The sequence below is a fragment of the Panulirus ornatus genome, chromosome 5 (genome assembly GCF_036320965.1).
Source record: "Panulirus ornatus isolate Po-2019 chromosome 5, ASM3632096v1, whole genome shotgun sequence".
Taxonomy (NCBI): Eukaryota; Metazoa; Arthropoda; class Malacostraca; order Decapoda; family Palinuridae; genus Panulirus; species Panulirus ornatus.
In genome coordinates, this window is record NC_092228.1 from 294,270 (window position 1) to 308,043 (window position 13,774).

Sequence of the window (13,774 nt, forward strand, 5' to 3'; positions counted from 1 at the left end):
GTATACCACATCGTTCCAATTCACTCTATTCCTTGCCCTCCTTTCACCCTCCTGCATGTTCAGGCCCTGATCACACAAAATCTTTTTCACTCCATCTTTCCACCTCCAATTTGGTCTCCCTCTTCTCCTCGTTCCCTCCACCTCCGACACATATATCCTCTTGGTCAATGTTTCCTCACTCATCCTCTCCATGTGCCCAAACCACTTCAAAACACCCTCTTCTGCTCTCTCAACCATGCTCTTTTTATTTCCACACATCTCTCTTACCCTTACGTTACTTACTCGATCAAACCACCTCACACCACACATTGTCCTCAAACATCTCATTTCCAGCACATCCATCCTCCTGCGCACAACTCTATCCATAGCCCACGCCTCGCAACCATACAACATTGTTGGAACCACTATTCCTTCAAACATACCCATTTTTGCTTTCCGAGATAATGTTCTCGACTTCCACACATTCTTCAAGGCCCCCAGAATTTTCGCCCCCTCCCCCACCCTATGATCCACTTCCGCTTCCATGGTTCCATCCGCTGCCAGATCCACTCCCAGATATCTAAAACACTTCACTTCCTCCAGTTTTTCTCCATTCAAACTTACCTCCCAATTGACTTGACCCTCAACCCTACTGTACCTAATAACCTTGCTCTTATTCACATTTACTCTTAACTTTCTTCTTCCACACACTTTACCAAACTCAGTCACCAGCTTCTGCAGTTTCTCACATGAATCAGCCACCAGCGCTGTATCGTCAGCGAACAACAACTGACTCACTTCCCAAGTTCTCTCATCCCCAACAGACTTCATACTTGCCCCTCTTTCCAAAACTCATGCATTCACCTCCCTAACAACCCCATCCATAAACAAATTAAACAACCATGGAGACATCACACACCCCTGCCGCAAACCTACATTCACTGAGAACCAATCACTTTCCTCTCTTCCTACACGTACACATGCCTTACATCCTCGATAAAAACTTTTCACTGCTTCTAACAACTTTCCTCCCACACCATATATTCTTAATACCTTCCACAGAGCATCTCTATCAACTCTATCAAATGCCTTCTCCAGATCCATAAATGCTACATACAAATCCATTTGCTTTTCTAAGTATTTCTCACATACATTCTTCAAAGCAAACACCTGATCCAAACATCCTCTACCACTTCTGAAACCACACTGCTCTTCCCCAATCTGATGCTCTGTACATGCCTTCACCCTCTCAATCAATACCCTCCCATATAATTTACCAGGAATACTCAACAAACTTATACCTCTGTAATTTGAGCACTCACTCTTATCCCCTTTGCCTTTGTACAATGGCACTATGCACGCATTCCGCCAATCCTCAGGCACCTCACCATGAGTCATACATACATTAAATAACCTTACCAACCAGTCAACAATACAGTCACCCCCTTTTTTAATAAATTCCACTGCAATACCATCCAAACCTGCTGCCTTGCCGGCTTTCATCTTCCGCAAAGCTTTCACTACCTCTTCTCTGTTTACCAAATCATTTTCCCTAACCCTCTCACTTTGCACACCACCTCGACCAAAACACCCTATATCTGCCACTCTATCATCAAGCACATTCAACAAACCTTCAAAATACTCACTCCATCTCCTTCTCACATCACCACTACTTGTTATCACCTCCCCATTTGCGCCCTTCACTGAAGTTCCCATTTGCTCCCTTCTCTTACGCACTTTATTTACCTCCTTCCAGAACATCTTTTTATTCTCCCTAAAATTTAATGATACTCTCTCACCCCAACTCTCATTTGCCCTTTTTTTCACCTCTTGCACCTTTCTCTTGACCTCCTGTCTCTTTCTTTTATACATCTCCCACTCAATTGCATTTTTTCCCTGCAAAAATCGTCCAAATGCCTCTCTCTTCTCTTTCACTAATACTCTTACTTCTTCATCCCACCACTCACTACCCTTTCTAATCAACCCACCTCCCACTCTTCTCATGCCACAGGCATCTTTTGCGCAATCCATCACTGATTCCCTAAATACATCCCATTCCTCCCCCACTCCCCTTACTTCCATTGTTCTCACCTTTTTCCATTCTGTACTCAGTCTCTCCTGGTACTTCCTCACACAGGTCTCCTTCTCAAGCTCACTTACTCTCACCACCCTCTTCACCCCAACATCCACTCTTCTTTTCTGAAAACCCATAGAAATCTTCACCTTAGCCTCCACAAGATAATGATCAGACATCCCTCCAGTTGCACCTCTCAGCACATTAACATCCAAAAGTCTCTCTTTCGCACGCCTGTCAATTAACACGTAATCCAATAACGCTCTCTGGCCATCTCTCCTACTTACATAAGTATACTTATGTATATCTCGCTTTTTAAACCAGGTATTCCCAATCATCAGTCCTTTTTCAGCACATAAATCTACAAGCTCTTCACCATTTCCATTTACAACACTGAACACCCCATGTATACCAATTATTCCCTCAACTGCCACATTACTCACCTTTGCATTCAAATCACCCATCACTATAACCCGGTCTCGTGCATCAAAACCACTAACACACTCATTCAGCTGCTCCCAAAACACTTGCCTCTCTTGATCTTTCTTCTCATGCCCAGGTGCATATGCACCAATAATCACCCACCTCTCCTCATCAACTTTCAGTTTTACCCATATTAATCGAGAATTTACTTTCTTACACTCTATCACATACTCCCAAAACTCCTGTTTCAGGAGTATTGCTACTCCTTCCTTTGCTCTTGTCCTCTCACTAACCCCTGACTTTACTCCCCAGACATTCCCAAACCACTCTTCCCCTTTACCCTTGAGCTTCGTTTCACTCAGAGCCAAAACATCCAGGTTCCTTTCCTCAAACATACTACCTATCTCTCCTTTTTTCACATCTTGGTTACATCCACACACATTTAGGCACCCCACTCTGAGCCTTCGAGGAGGATGAGCACTCCCCGCGTGACTCCTTCTTCTGTTTCCCATTTTAGAAAGTTAATACAAGGAGGGGAGGATTTCTGGCCCCCCGCTCCCGTCCCCTCTAGTCGCTTTCTACGACACGCGAGGAATACGTGGGAAGTATTCTTTCACCCCTATCCCCAGGGATAATATACATATATATATACATATACACATACACACACATATACATACATACGCACATATACACACACACACACATACATATATATACATATGAAAAATGTACGAAACAATTTAGAAAACTGAAACTTCTAGCTTGAAATGAATGAAAAAAATGAATGTCACATAATGGTTCAACCTCTGGCTATATATATATATATATATATATATATATATATATATATATATATATATATATATATATATATATATATATATGTATACACATGTATATATATATATATATATATATATATATATATATATATATATATATATATATACATATATATATATATATATATATATATATATATATATATATATATATATATATATATATATATATATATATATGAGAAATACTTAGAAAAACAAGTGGATATGTATGTAGCATTTATGGATCTGGAGAAGGCATATGATAGAGTTGATAGAGATGCTCTGTGGAAGGTATTAAGAATATATGGTGTGGGAGGCAAGTTGTTAGAAGCAGTGAAAAGTTTTTATCGAGGTTGTAAGGCATGTGTACGTGTAGGAAGAAAGGAAAGTGATTGGTTCTCAGTGAATGTAGGTTTGCGGCAGGGGTGTGTGATGTCTCCATGGTTGTTTAATTTGTTTATGGATGGGGTTGTTAGGGAGGTGAATGCAAGAGTTTTGGAAAGAGGGGCATGTATGAAGTCTGTTGGGGATGAGAGAGCTTGGGAAGTGAGTCAGTTGTTGTTCGCTGATGATACAGCGCTGGTGGCTGATTCATGTGAGAAACTGCAGAAGCTGGTGACTGAGTTTGGTAAAGTGTGTGAAAGAAGAAAGTTACGAGTAAATGTGAATAAGAGCAAGGTTATTAGGTACAGTAGGGTTGAGGGTCAAGTCAATTGGGAGGTAAGTTTGAATGGAGAAAAACTGAAGGAAGTAAAGTGTTTTAGATATCTGGGAGTGGATCTGGCAATGGATGGAACCATGGAAGCGGAAGTGGATCATAGGGTGGGGGAGGGGGCGAAAATTCTGGGAGCCTTGAAGAATGTGTGGAAGTTGAGAACATTATCTCGGAAAGCAAAAATGGGTATGTTTGAAGGAATAGTGGTTTCAACAATGTTGTATGGTTGCGAGGTGTGGGCTATGGATAGAGTTGTGCGCAGGAGGATGGATGTGCTGGAAATGAGATGGTTGAGGACAATGTGTGGTGTGAGGTGGTTTGATCGAGTAAGTAACGTAAGGGTAAGAGAGATGTGTGGAAATAAAAAGAGCGTGGTTGAGAGAGCAGAAGAGGGTGTTTTGAAATGGTTTGGGCACATGGAGAGAATGAGTGAGGAAAGATTGACCAAGAGGATATATGTGTCAGAGGTGGAGGGAACGAGGAGAAGTGGGAGACCAAATATATATATATATATACATATATTATTTATCTATTTACTTATTTTGCTTTGTCGCTGTCTCCCGCGTCAGCGAGGTAGCGCAAGGAAACAGATGAAAGAATGGCCCAACCCACCCACATACACATGTATATACGTACACGTCCACAGACACGCAAATATACATACCTATACATCTCAATGTATACACATATATACACACACAGACATATACATATATACACATGTACATAATTCATACTGTCTGCCTTTATTCATTCCCATCGCCACCCCGCCACACATGAAATAACAACCCCCGTTCCCCCTCATGTGCACAAGGTAGCGCTAGGAAAAGACAACAAAGGCCACATTCGTTCACACTCAGTCTCTAGCTGTCATGTAATGATGCATCGAAAGCGCAGCTCCCTTTCGACATCCAGGCCCCACAGAACTTTCCATGATTTACCCCAGACACTTCACATGCCCTGGTTCAATCCATTGACAGCACGTCAACCCAGGTATACCACATCGTTCCAAATCACTCTATTCCTTGCCCGCCTTTCACCCTCCTGCATGTTCAGGCCCCAATCACTCAAAATCTTTTTCACTCCATCTTTCCACCTCCAATTTGGTCTCCCTCTTTCCTCGTTCCCTCCACCTCTGACACATATATCCTCTTGGTCAATCTCTCCTCATTCATTCTCTCCATGTGACCAAACCATTTCAAAACACCCATTCTGCTATCTCAACCACACTCTTTTTATTACCACACATCTCTCTTACCCTATTATTACTTACTCGATCAAACCACCTCGTACCACATACTGTCCTCAAACATCTCATTTCCCACACATCCACCCTCCTCCACACAACCCTATCCATAGCCCATGCCTCGCAAACACATGACATTGTTGGAACCACTATTCCTTCAAACATACCCATTTTTGCTTTCTGAGATAATGTTCTCGACTTCCACACATTCTTCAAGGCTCCCAGGATTTTCACCCCCTCCCCCACCCTATGATTCACTTCCACTTCCATGGTTCCATCTGCAGCCAAATCCACTCCCAGATATCTTAAACACTTCACTTCCTCCAGTTTTTCTCCATTCAAACTCACCTCCCAGTTGACTTGTCCCTCAACCCTACTGTATCCAATAACCTTGCTCTTATTCACATTTACCCTCAGCTTTCTTCTTTCACACACTTTAGCAAACTCAGTCACAAGCATCTGCCATTTCTCACCTGAATCAGCCACCAGTGCTGTATCATCAGCGAACAATAACTGACTCATTTCCCAAGCCCTCTCAACAACAAGAGACTGCATACTTGCCCCTCTCTCCAAAACTCTTGCATTCACCTCCCTCACAACCCCATCCATAAACATATTAAACAACCATATATAAACAACACAAGTATATATATGTGAGAAGGATAGATGGTCAGTGGACATCATTGGATAAGATATCAACTGATAAGCCTGCCATTTACCTCCTCATGGTCTTCATTCATTTTTTTACCTTTTCCCTAAACAATGAGGTAAAGTGTCTGTAACTGATATTTTACTTAATGAATTTATGGAAAAATCTTGGATTTTCCATCATCTTAAAAATGTATCAAAAGTTTGTATATTCTTGGTCAGACAAGAGTATCAGAAATCATAATATGCATAACTACTAATGTTTACCTCTTTTCTCACAGTAATGTTTAACAGATCAGTTTTCCCCTTTTATTAGAAACTAAATAAGATTTGAAGAGTTTTGTATGCTTTTAGACAGTACAGTAAATATGCATTATTTATTGTTTATTGATAAACACCATGTGATGTCACACTTCCTATGATTTTTTGCCATTCCCACAAGTAGACTTATTTGTAATCTATCTTAGCCTCATCGTTCACCATATCTTATTCATCAGTCTGTTCTTAGCAGCAGTAATATTGTTAATCAAATTTTATTTTGATGCATCACATATGGCAGGTAAGGAGTGGGTGTAGCAAATGTGGCTATTCTTCAATTGTTCCTGGCACTACCTCACTGATGCTGGAAACAGTGAACAAGCATGAAGAAAATATTATCCACAGTATTTAGTTATAATACTGTTATCTGTGCTGTTTATGCATCAAAACTTAACACTGTACAGATATGTCAAAAGAGGACTGTGAAACTGGCTGAGAATGAAACCCCTTATACTAAGGAAAATTTTTTTTTTTATATATTATTTGCCATTTCCCATGTTAGTGAGGTAGCGTTAAGGACAGAGGACTGAGCCTTTGAGGGAAATCCTCACTTGGCCCCCTTCTCTGTTCCTTCTGAAAAATTAAAAATGAGAGGGGAGGATAAACATATGCTTGTTTATACTAAATTCAATGATACCAGTAGAGGGTGTTGAGAATATATGGTGTGGGAGGAGAGTTGTTGGAAGCAGTGGGGAGTTTTTGTCGAGGATGTGGGGCGTGTGTGCGTGTTGGGGGAGAGGAGGGTGATTGGTTCTCGGTGAATGTGGGTTTGCGGCGGGAGTGTGTGATGTCTCCATGGTTGTTTAATTTGTTTATGGATGGGGTTGTTAGGGAGGTAAATGCAAGAGTTTTGGAAAGAGGGGCAAGTATGAAGTCTGTTGGGGATGAGAGAGCTTGGGAAGTGAGTCAGTTGTTGTTCACTGATGATACAGCGCTGGTGGCTGATTCATGTGAGAAACTGCAGAAGCTGGTGACTGAGTTTGGTAAAGTGTGTGGAAGAAGAAAGTTAAGAGTAAATGTGAATAAGAGCAAGGTTATTAGGTACAGTAGGGTTGAGGGTCAAGTCAACTGGGAGGTGAGTTTGAATGGAGAAAAACTGGAGGAAGTGAAGTGTTTTAGATATCTGGGAGTGGATCTGGCAGCGGATGGAACCATGGAAGTGGAAGTGGATCATAGGGTGGGGGAGGGGGCGAAAATTCTGGGGGCCTTGAAGAATGTGTGGGAAGTCGAGAACATTATCTCGGAAAGCAAAAATGGGTATGTTTGAAGGAATAGTGGTTCCAACAATGTTGTATGGTTGCGAGGCGTGGGCTATGGATAGAGTTGTGTGCAGGAGGATGGATGTGATGGAAATGAGATGTTTGAGGACAATGTGGGGTGTGAGGTGGTTTGATCGAGTGAGTAACGTAAGGGTAAGAGAGATGTGTGGAAATAAAAAGAGCGTGGTTGAGAGAGCAGAAGAGGGTGTTTTGAAGTGGTTTGGGCACATGGAGAGAATGAGTGAGGAAAGATTGACCAAGAGGATATATGTGTCGGAGGTGGAGGGAACGAGGAGAAGAGGGAGACCAAATTGGAGGTGGAAAGATGGAGTGAAAAAGATTTTGTGTGATCGGGGCCTGAACATGCAGGAGGGTGAAAGGAGGGCAAGGAATAGAGTGAAGTGGAGCGATGTGGTATACCGGGGTTGACGTGCTGTCAGTGGATTGAATCAAGGCATGTGAAGCGTCTGGGGTAAATCATGGAAAGCTGTGTAGGTATGTATATTTGCGTGTGTGGACGTATGTATATACATGTGTATGGGGGGGGGTTGGGCCATTTCTTTCGTCTGTTTCCTTGCGCTACCTCGCAAACGCGGGAGACAGCGACAAAGTATAATAAAAAAATAATAATAAAACCAGTCTTTTCCGTCTATCACTCTATGTATCTATCTAAGTCTCTGTAGCCAAATCCCTCCAAGAACTCCCATCAAAGGGGTGGCCAAGGCAAAAGAGTATCCACTTATCCCTCTCCTTATATGCCTCCTTCACATACTCCATTCTAAACATTCTTCTACCATCTATCTCCCTCCAGTATTCTTCTACTCTATTTTTCCACATCACAAGTGGTCTTCTTCTTACATGCACCCCTAGTTTTGCTTTCATCTCTCTCCTCACTCCATCCATATAGATAATAAAAAGCCACCATGACATCTCACTTCCCAGCCTCACATCCACATGGATATTGAAACTTTCCCTCAACTCTCCATCCACTCTTAAACATGCATCTTCTCCTCTTCGGAAGGCTTTCACACCATCCAATAGCTGTACCTCTACCCCATGTATCCTTAACACTTCTCATAAAGTATTCCTTTGACTCTGCCATATGCTTTCTCACCACAAAAATACGATCCACACATCCCCTACTTCTCCTCACTTGTTGTCTAGTTAGTCACTTCCATCACTATCAACCAACAGTCTTGCATACACTTTTTCTACTATCTAGCTATCTATTTTTCTACCTATCTAATTCCCTAACACCTGTTCCCTCCAGGAACTTCCTCAAGGGGTGGCCACAGCAAAAGAATCTCCATAACTTGTGATCTCCAGTTCCTCTTCTTTGCCTTTAATGCCTCACCTTTAACAGGCCATTAGCAAAGGGCAACTTTATCGCAGTGTTTCTAGAGCCTCTTACCTAGAGTTCCTACTGACTACTTCTACCCAATGTGTCTACATAATTTTCCTATCAACTATGTCTACATAATGTGGCTACTCAATTTTCCTGTCTCATGTTCAAACATACTAATTCTACCTAATGTGGCTACCTAGTTTTCCTGTCTAGCAGACTTAATGTGGCTACCCAATTTTCCTGTCTAATGTTCTAACCTAATGTTCTAACCTAATGTGGTTACTTAGTTTTCCTGTCTAAAGTTCAAACATACTACTTCTACCTAAGTTTCTACTACTACTTCTGTCAATTACTCCTACCATTTTGCCAAAAGGCAGGGCTACAACATAGCACTCACCCAAGGTAAATCTAGAATTACAAAGATTGTGTGAGTTGAGTGTTGTCAAGTGTTGTGTGACAAGGAGATATTGTATATCTGTGGACAAAATGATAGCAGTCCATGTGTGGGTGAAGCAGAAAGAAGACAGATATCTGGGTCAGAGGAGTGCAACTTGACAACCACTGAAGAGCTAGCTGACTATGAAGCCATCAGTAACCCTCCCAATACCCAGACTTATTTCCCTGTAATTGCTACACATGTCCTCAAATCCTTTTCTCTTTAAAAAGGAACAATAGCTTTCATCCACTCCTCTAGCACAACCTTCTGCCTCCATGCTAAAGCACACATCAAATGCATCCACTTCATCATCCTATTTCCGTATTTCAACATTTCAGCTGTAATCTCATCCACAGCAGGTGATTTTCCTACTTTTAACCTCATTATTGCGCTTTTTACCTCCCTTCACACTATAAACACCGCACATGTATTCATTTCCTTTCATCTTCCATACCCATGTATGTAACAACTGCTGCCTCATCTCCCACATTTGTCAGTTCTTCAAAATGCTCTTTCCATCTTCTTTTCACTTCCTTCTTTTGATTCAGCTACTTGCCTTCCTTACTTCTTACATTCAAATTCCACTGTTACATCAACGTCTTTCCTCTTTCACCTCCTTCCAATACAATTTCTTATTTTTCCTAAACTTTTCTTCATCTATTCTTTCTTTGCTTTCTACTATCAACTTCTTAACATTCCACATACACATTTCCACTGTTACATCAACCTTTTTCCTCTTTCACCTCCTTCCAATACAATTTCTTATTTTTCCTAAACTTTTCTTCATCTATTCTTTCTTTGCTTTCTACTATCAACTTCTTAACATTCCACATACACATTTCCACTGTTACATCAACCTTTTTCCTCTTTCACCTCCTTCCAATACAATTTCTTATTTTTCCTAAACTTTTCTTCATCTATTCTTTCTTTGCTTTCTACTATCAACTTCTTAACATTCCACATACACATCTTATAGTCTTCCCTCCTCCTGTGCTGAACTTCCACTGGTACATTCCTTTTGAACAATCTAACATATGCCTTTACCTTCTCTTCTACCAGCCTATTCTAGGTTGCAATCTCTTGTATAAATTAGTATGACCAGGTACTTCAATAAAGATTTGCCCTGCAATGACATACAGCATAAAGGTAATGTTAGTATGTTTTTGTTGCAATGTACAGTATGATACTTTACACTTTATTCTACATGTTTCCTTTGATAGTCAAAAGAATGCTTCTCACTCTCTGACTGACTACTATTAAGATCTAGTCCAAAAAAGATAGTAACAAAGTGAAAGAAGCTTTATATCCTCATTGAAAAGAGAATACATAACTACACCAGCCATGTAAAATCTGCCATATGACTGATGAAGAACATTGGTACGAGGTTGCTATACCTGCTGTAGGACTGTAGTACCACAGGGTGTTGCAACAGAAGTGGAGGTAGTGGACACTGGATGGAGGTCACTGGTGTTGCTCTTAGTAGCTGTAGAAAGTAGATTTTGCCGGGAATAACTGCGAAAATTATCCCAGTAGTTGTTGGCTCTAGTTCCAGGAGGAACCTATAAAGAAGCATGTGGTTGAAATATTATCAATTTAGTTTTTACAGTAAGACAGCCAATCCATCATAAAAACACCCTGCTTGGGATGGTTAGAAAGATAGATTCATAAGGATTCCCATTATGACTTTTACTTCCAGCCTGAAGTAGAAGTGCAAGAAAAATGTTTCTTTTCTTTTGTATTTATAAAAGTATAAAATAAAACTGAAAATAACTATGCCATCAAGATAATGAAAAATTTCTTATGTATAATAGGTGCATGTAATATCCTGATAGTAAGGTGAAACAAAAAATGGGAAATGCCTAAGAAGAGTAATGAAAATGTTGGAGAGGTGTGGGTGAGATTATGTGGTGGAAAGGGCAAGAAAGACCAATGATTACAACATGGTGTAGTCAGGAATAGAGGAGACGAAGAGGTACTGTGAAGGAACATTAACCTTGTTTTTAGCCTTTTGACTGTGACTGATGCTGATTCATATCTGCCACTTAAAAGCAATCGAAACAGACACATTTAACACTCTCAGGATATCAAGCCAGGTGACTGTCTGCACCACTCAGGGTCTGGGGATCTCATATACACTGCTCCATAGGAGTGCCAAATATGTTTATCTCTTTTGATAAAATGCATTATTACTGAAATAGAAATACCATCTTCCTTGAGAAAATGCTCCTGAAAAGTTTACCTAGAATTCGTTTTGATTAAACATTTATGAAATGAATATTTCTGTAAGAAATCAAATTTCAAAAAATTATTCATCTATATTCATTTATTATACTTAATCGCCGTCTCCTGCATCAGCAAGGTAGTGCAAGGAAACAAACGAGGAATGGTCTAACCCACAAATATACACATGCATACAGAAACACCCGTACACGCACATATACATACATATACATTTCAACATATCATACATATACATACACAGACATATACTTATTTTTTTTTTTTTTTTTTTGCTTTGTCGCTGTCTCCCGCGTTTGCGAGGTAGCGCAAGGAAACAGACGAAAGAAATGGCCCAGCCCCCCCCCATACACATGTATATACATACGTCCACACACGCAAATATACATACCTACACAGCTTTCCATGGTTTACCCCAGACGCTTCACATGCCCCGATTCAATTCACTGACAGCACGTCAACCCCGGTATACCACATCGATCCAATTCACTCTATTCCTTGCCCTCCTTTCACCCTCCTGCATGTTCAGGCCCCGATCACACAAAATCTTTTTCACTCCATCTTTCCACCTCCAATTTGGTCTCCCTCTTCTCCTCGTTCCCTCCACCTCCGACACATATATCCTCTTGGTCAATCTTTCCTCACTCATTCTCTCCATGTGCCCAAACCATTTCAAAACACCCTCTTCTGCTCTCTCAACCACGCTCTTTTTATTTCCACACATCTCTCTTACCCTTACGTTACTTACTCGATCAAACCACCTCACACCACACACTGTCCTCAAAACATCTCATTTCCAGCACATCCATCCTCCTGCGCACAACTCTATCCATAGCCCACGCCTCGCAACCATACAACATTGTTGGAACCACTATTCCTTCAAACATACCCATTTTTGCTTTCCGAGATAATGTTCTCGACTTCCACACATTCTTCAAGGCTCCCAGAATTTTTGCCCCCTCCCCCACCCTATGATCCACTTCCGCTTCCATGGTTCCATCTGCTGCCAGATCCACTCCCAGATATCTAAAACACTTCACTTCCTCCAGTTTTTCTCCATTCAAACATATACATGTATACACATTTACATATTCATACTTGCTGCCTTCATCCATTCCCGTCGCCATCCCACCACTCATGGAACAGCATCCCCCTTCAGCGAGGTAGAGCCAGGGAAAGACAAAAAAAAGGCAACATTTATTCACATTCAGTCTAGCTGTCATGTGTAATGCAGTGAAACCATAGCTCCCTTTCCGCATCTAGGCCCCACAGACCTTTCCGTGGTTTACCCCAAACGCCTCACATGCCCTGGTTCAATCCACTGACAGCAAGTCGACCCCAATATACAACACCGTTCCAATTCACTCAATTCCTTGCACGCCTTTCACCCTCCTGTATGTTCAGGCCCTGATCGCTCAAAACCTTTTTCACTCCATCCTTCCACCTCCAATTTGGTCTCCCACTTCTGCTTGTTCCCTCCACCTCTGACATATATCCTCTTTGTCAATCTTTCCTCACTCATTCTCTCCATGTGTCCAAACCATTTCAACACATCCTCTTTTGCTCTCTCAACCACACTATTTTTATTACCACACATCTCTCTTACCCTTTCATTACTTACTTGATCAAGCCACCTCACACCAGATATTGTCCTCAAACATTTCATTTCCAGCACATCCACCCTCCTTCACGCAACCCTATTTACAGCCCATGCCTCGCAACCATATAACATTGCTGGAGCCACTATTCCTTCAAACATACCCATTTTTGCTCTCTGAGATAACATTCTCACCTTCCACACCTTCTTCATCGCTCCCAGAACCTTTGCTCCCAACCCCCACCCTGTGACTCACTTCCACTTTCATGGTTCCATCTGCTGCTAAGTCCACTCCCAGATATCTAAAACACTTCACTTCCTCCATCAATTTATAATTTCTTTATCATTTACAGAAGCCACACTTTTTTCAGTTATTCCTTACAAATTATTTATCACTAAAGTAATGGAGATCCACAGTGGCACCATGGTGTAGGGAAGTATTTAAATATTATATATCTTCACTATTTTGTCCCTATGTAAGAAATCACGATCAAGTGTGACAAAAATTGGTAGGAATCAAAAAGCAGACCTGAATGACTACTATTCTTATTATGAAGTGATGAATGATGTTCCAGACACTTCAGTGCCAGGCTTTACTGAGTCTTTCAGTATACCAACAATCCAAAATAATGTAAGCAAATGATGTTTTTGAGTATCTTTATGCATTTT

General features: G+C 41.1%; 1 protein-coding gene across 2 annotated transcripts in view; it reads right to left on the bottom strand.

The window, feature by feature from the left end:
• Positions 1-13,774, bottom strand: part of LOC139747028 (uncharacterized) — a 585,752-nt gene that overhangs the window by 216,056 nt on the left and 355,922 nt on the right. For both annotated transcript variants that reach the window (XM_071658778.1, XM_071658771.1), the window contains one exon: positions 10,665-10,829. In XM_071658778.1, the coding sequence (XP_071514879.1) occupies positions 10,665-10,829 (165 nt within the window). The remainder of the gene's footprint in view (positions 1-10,664; positions 10,830-13,774) is intronic.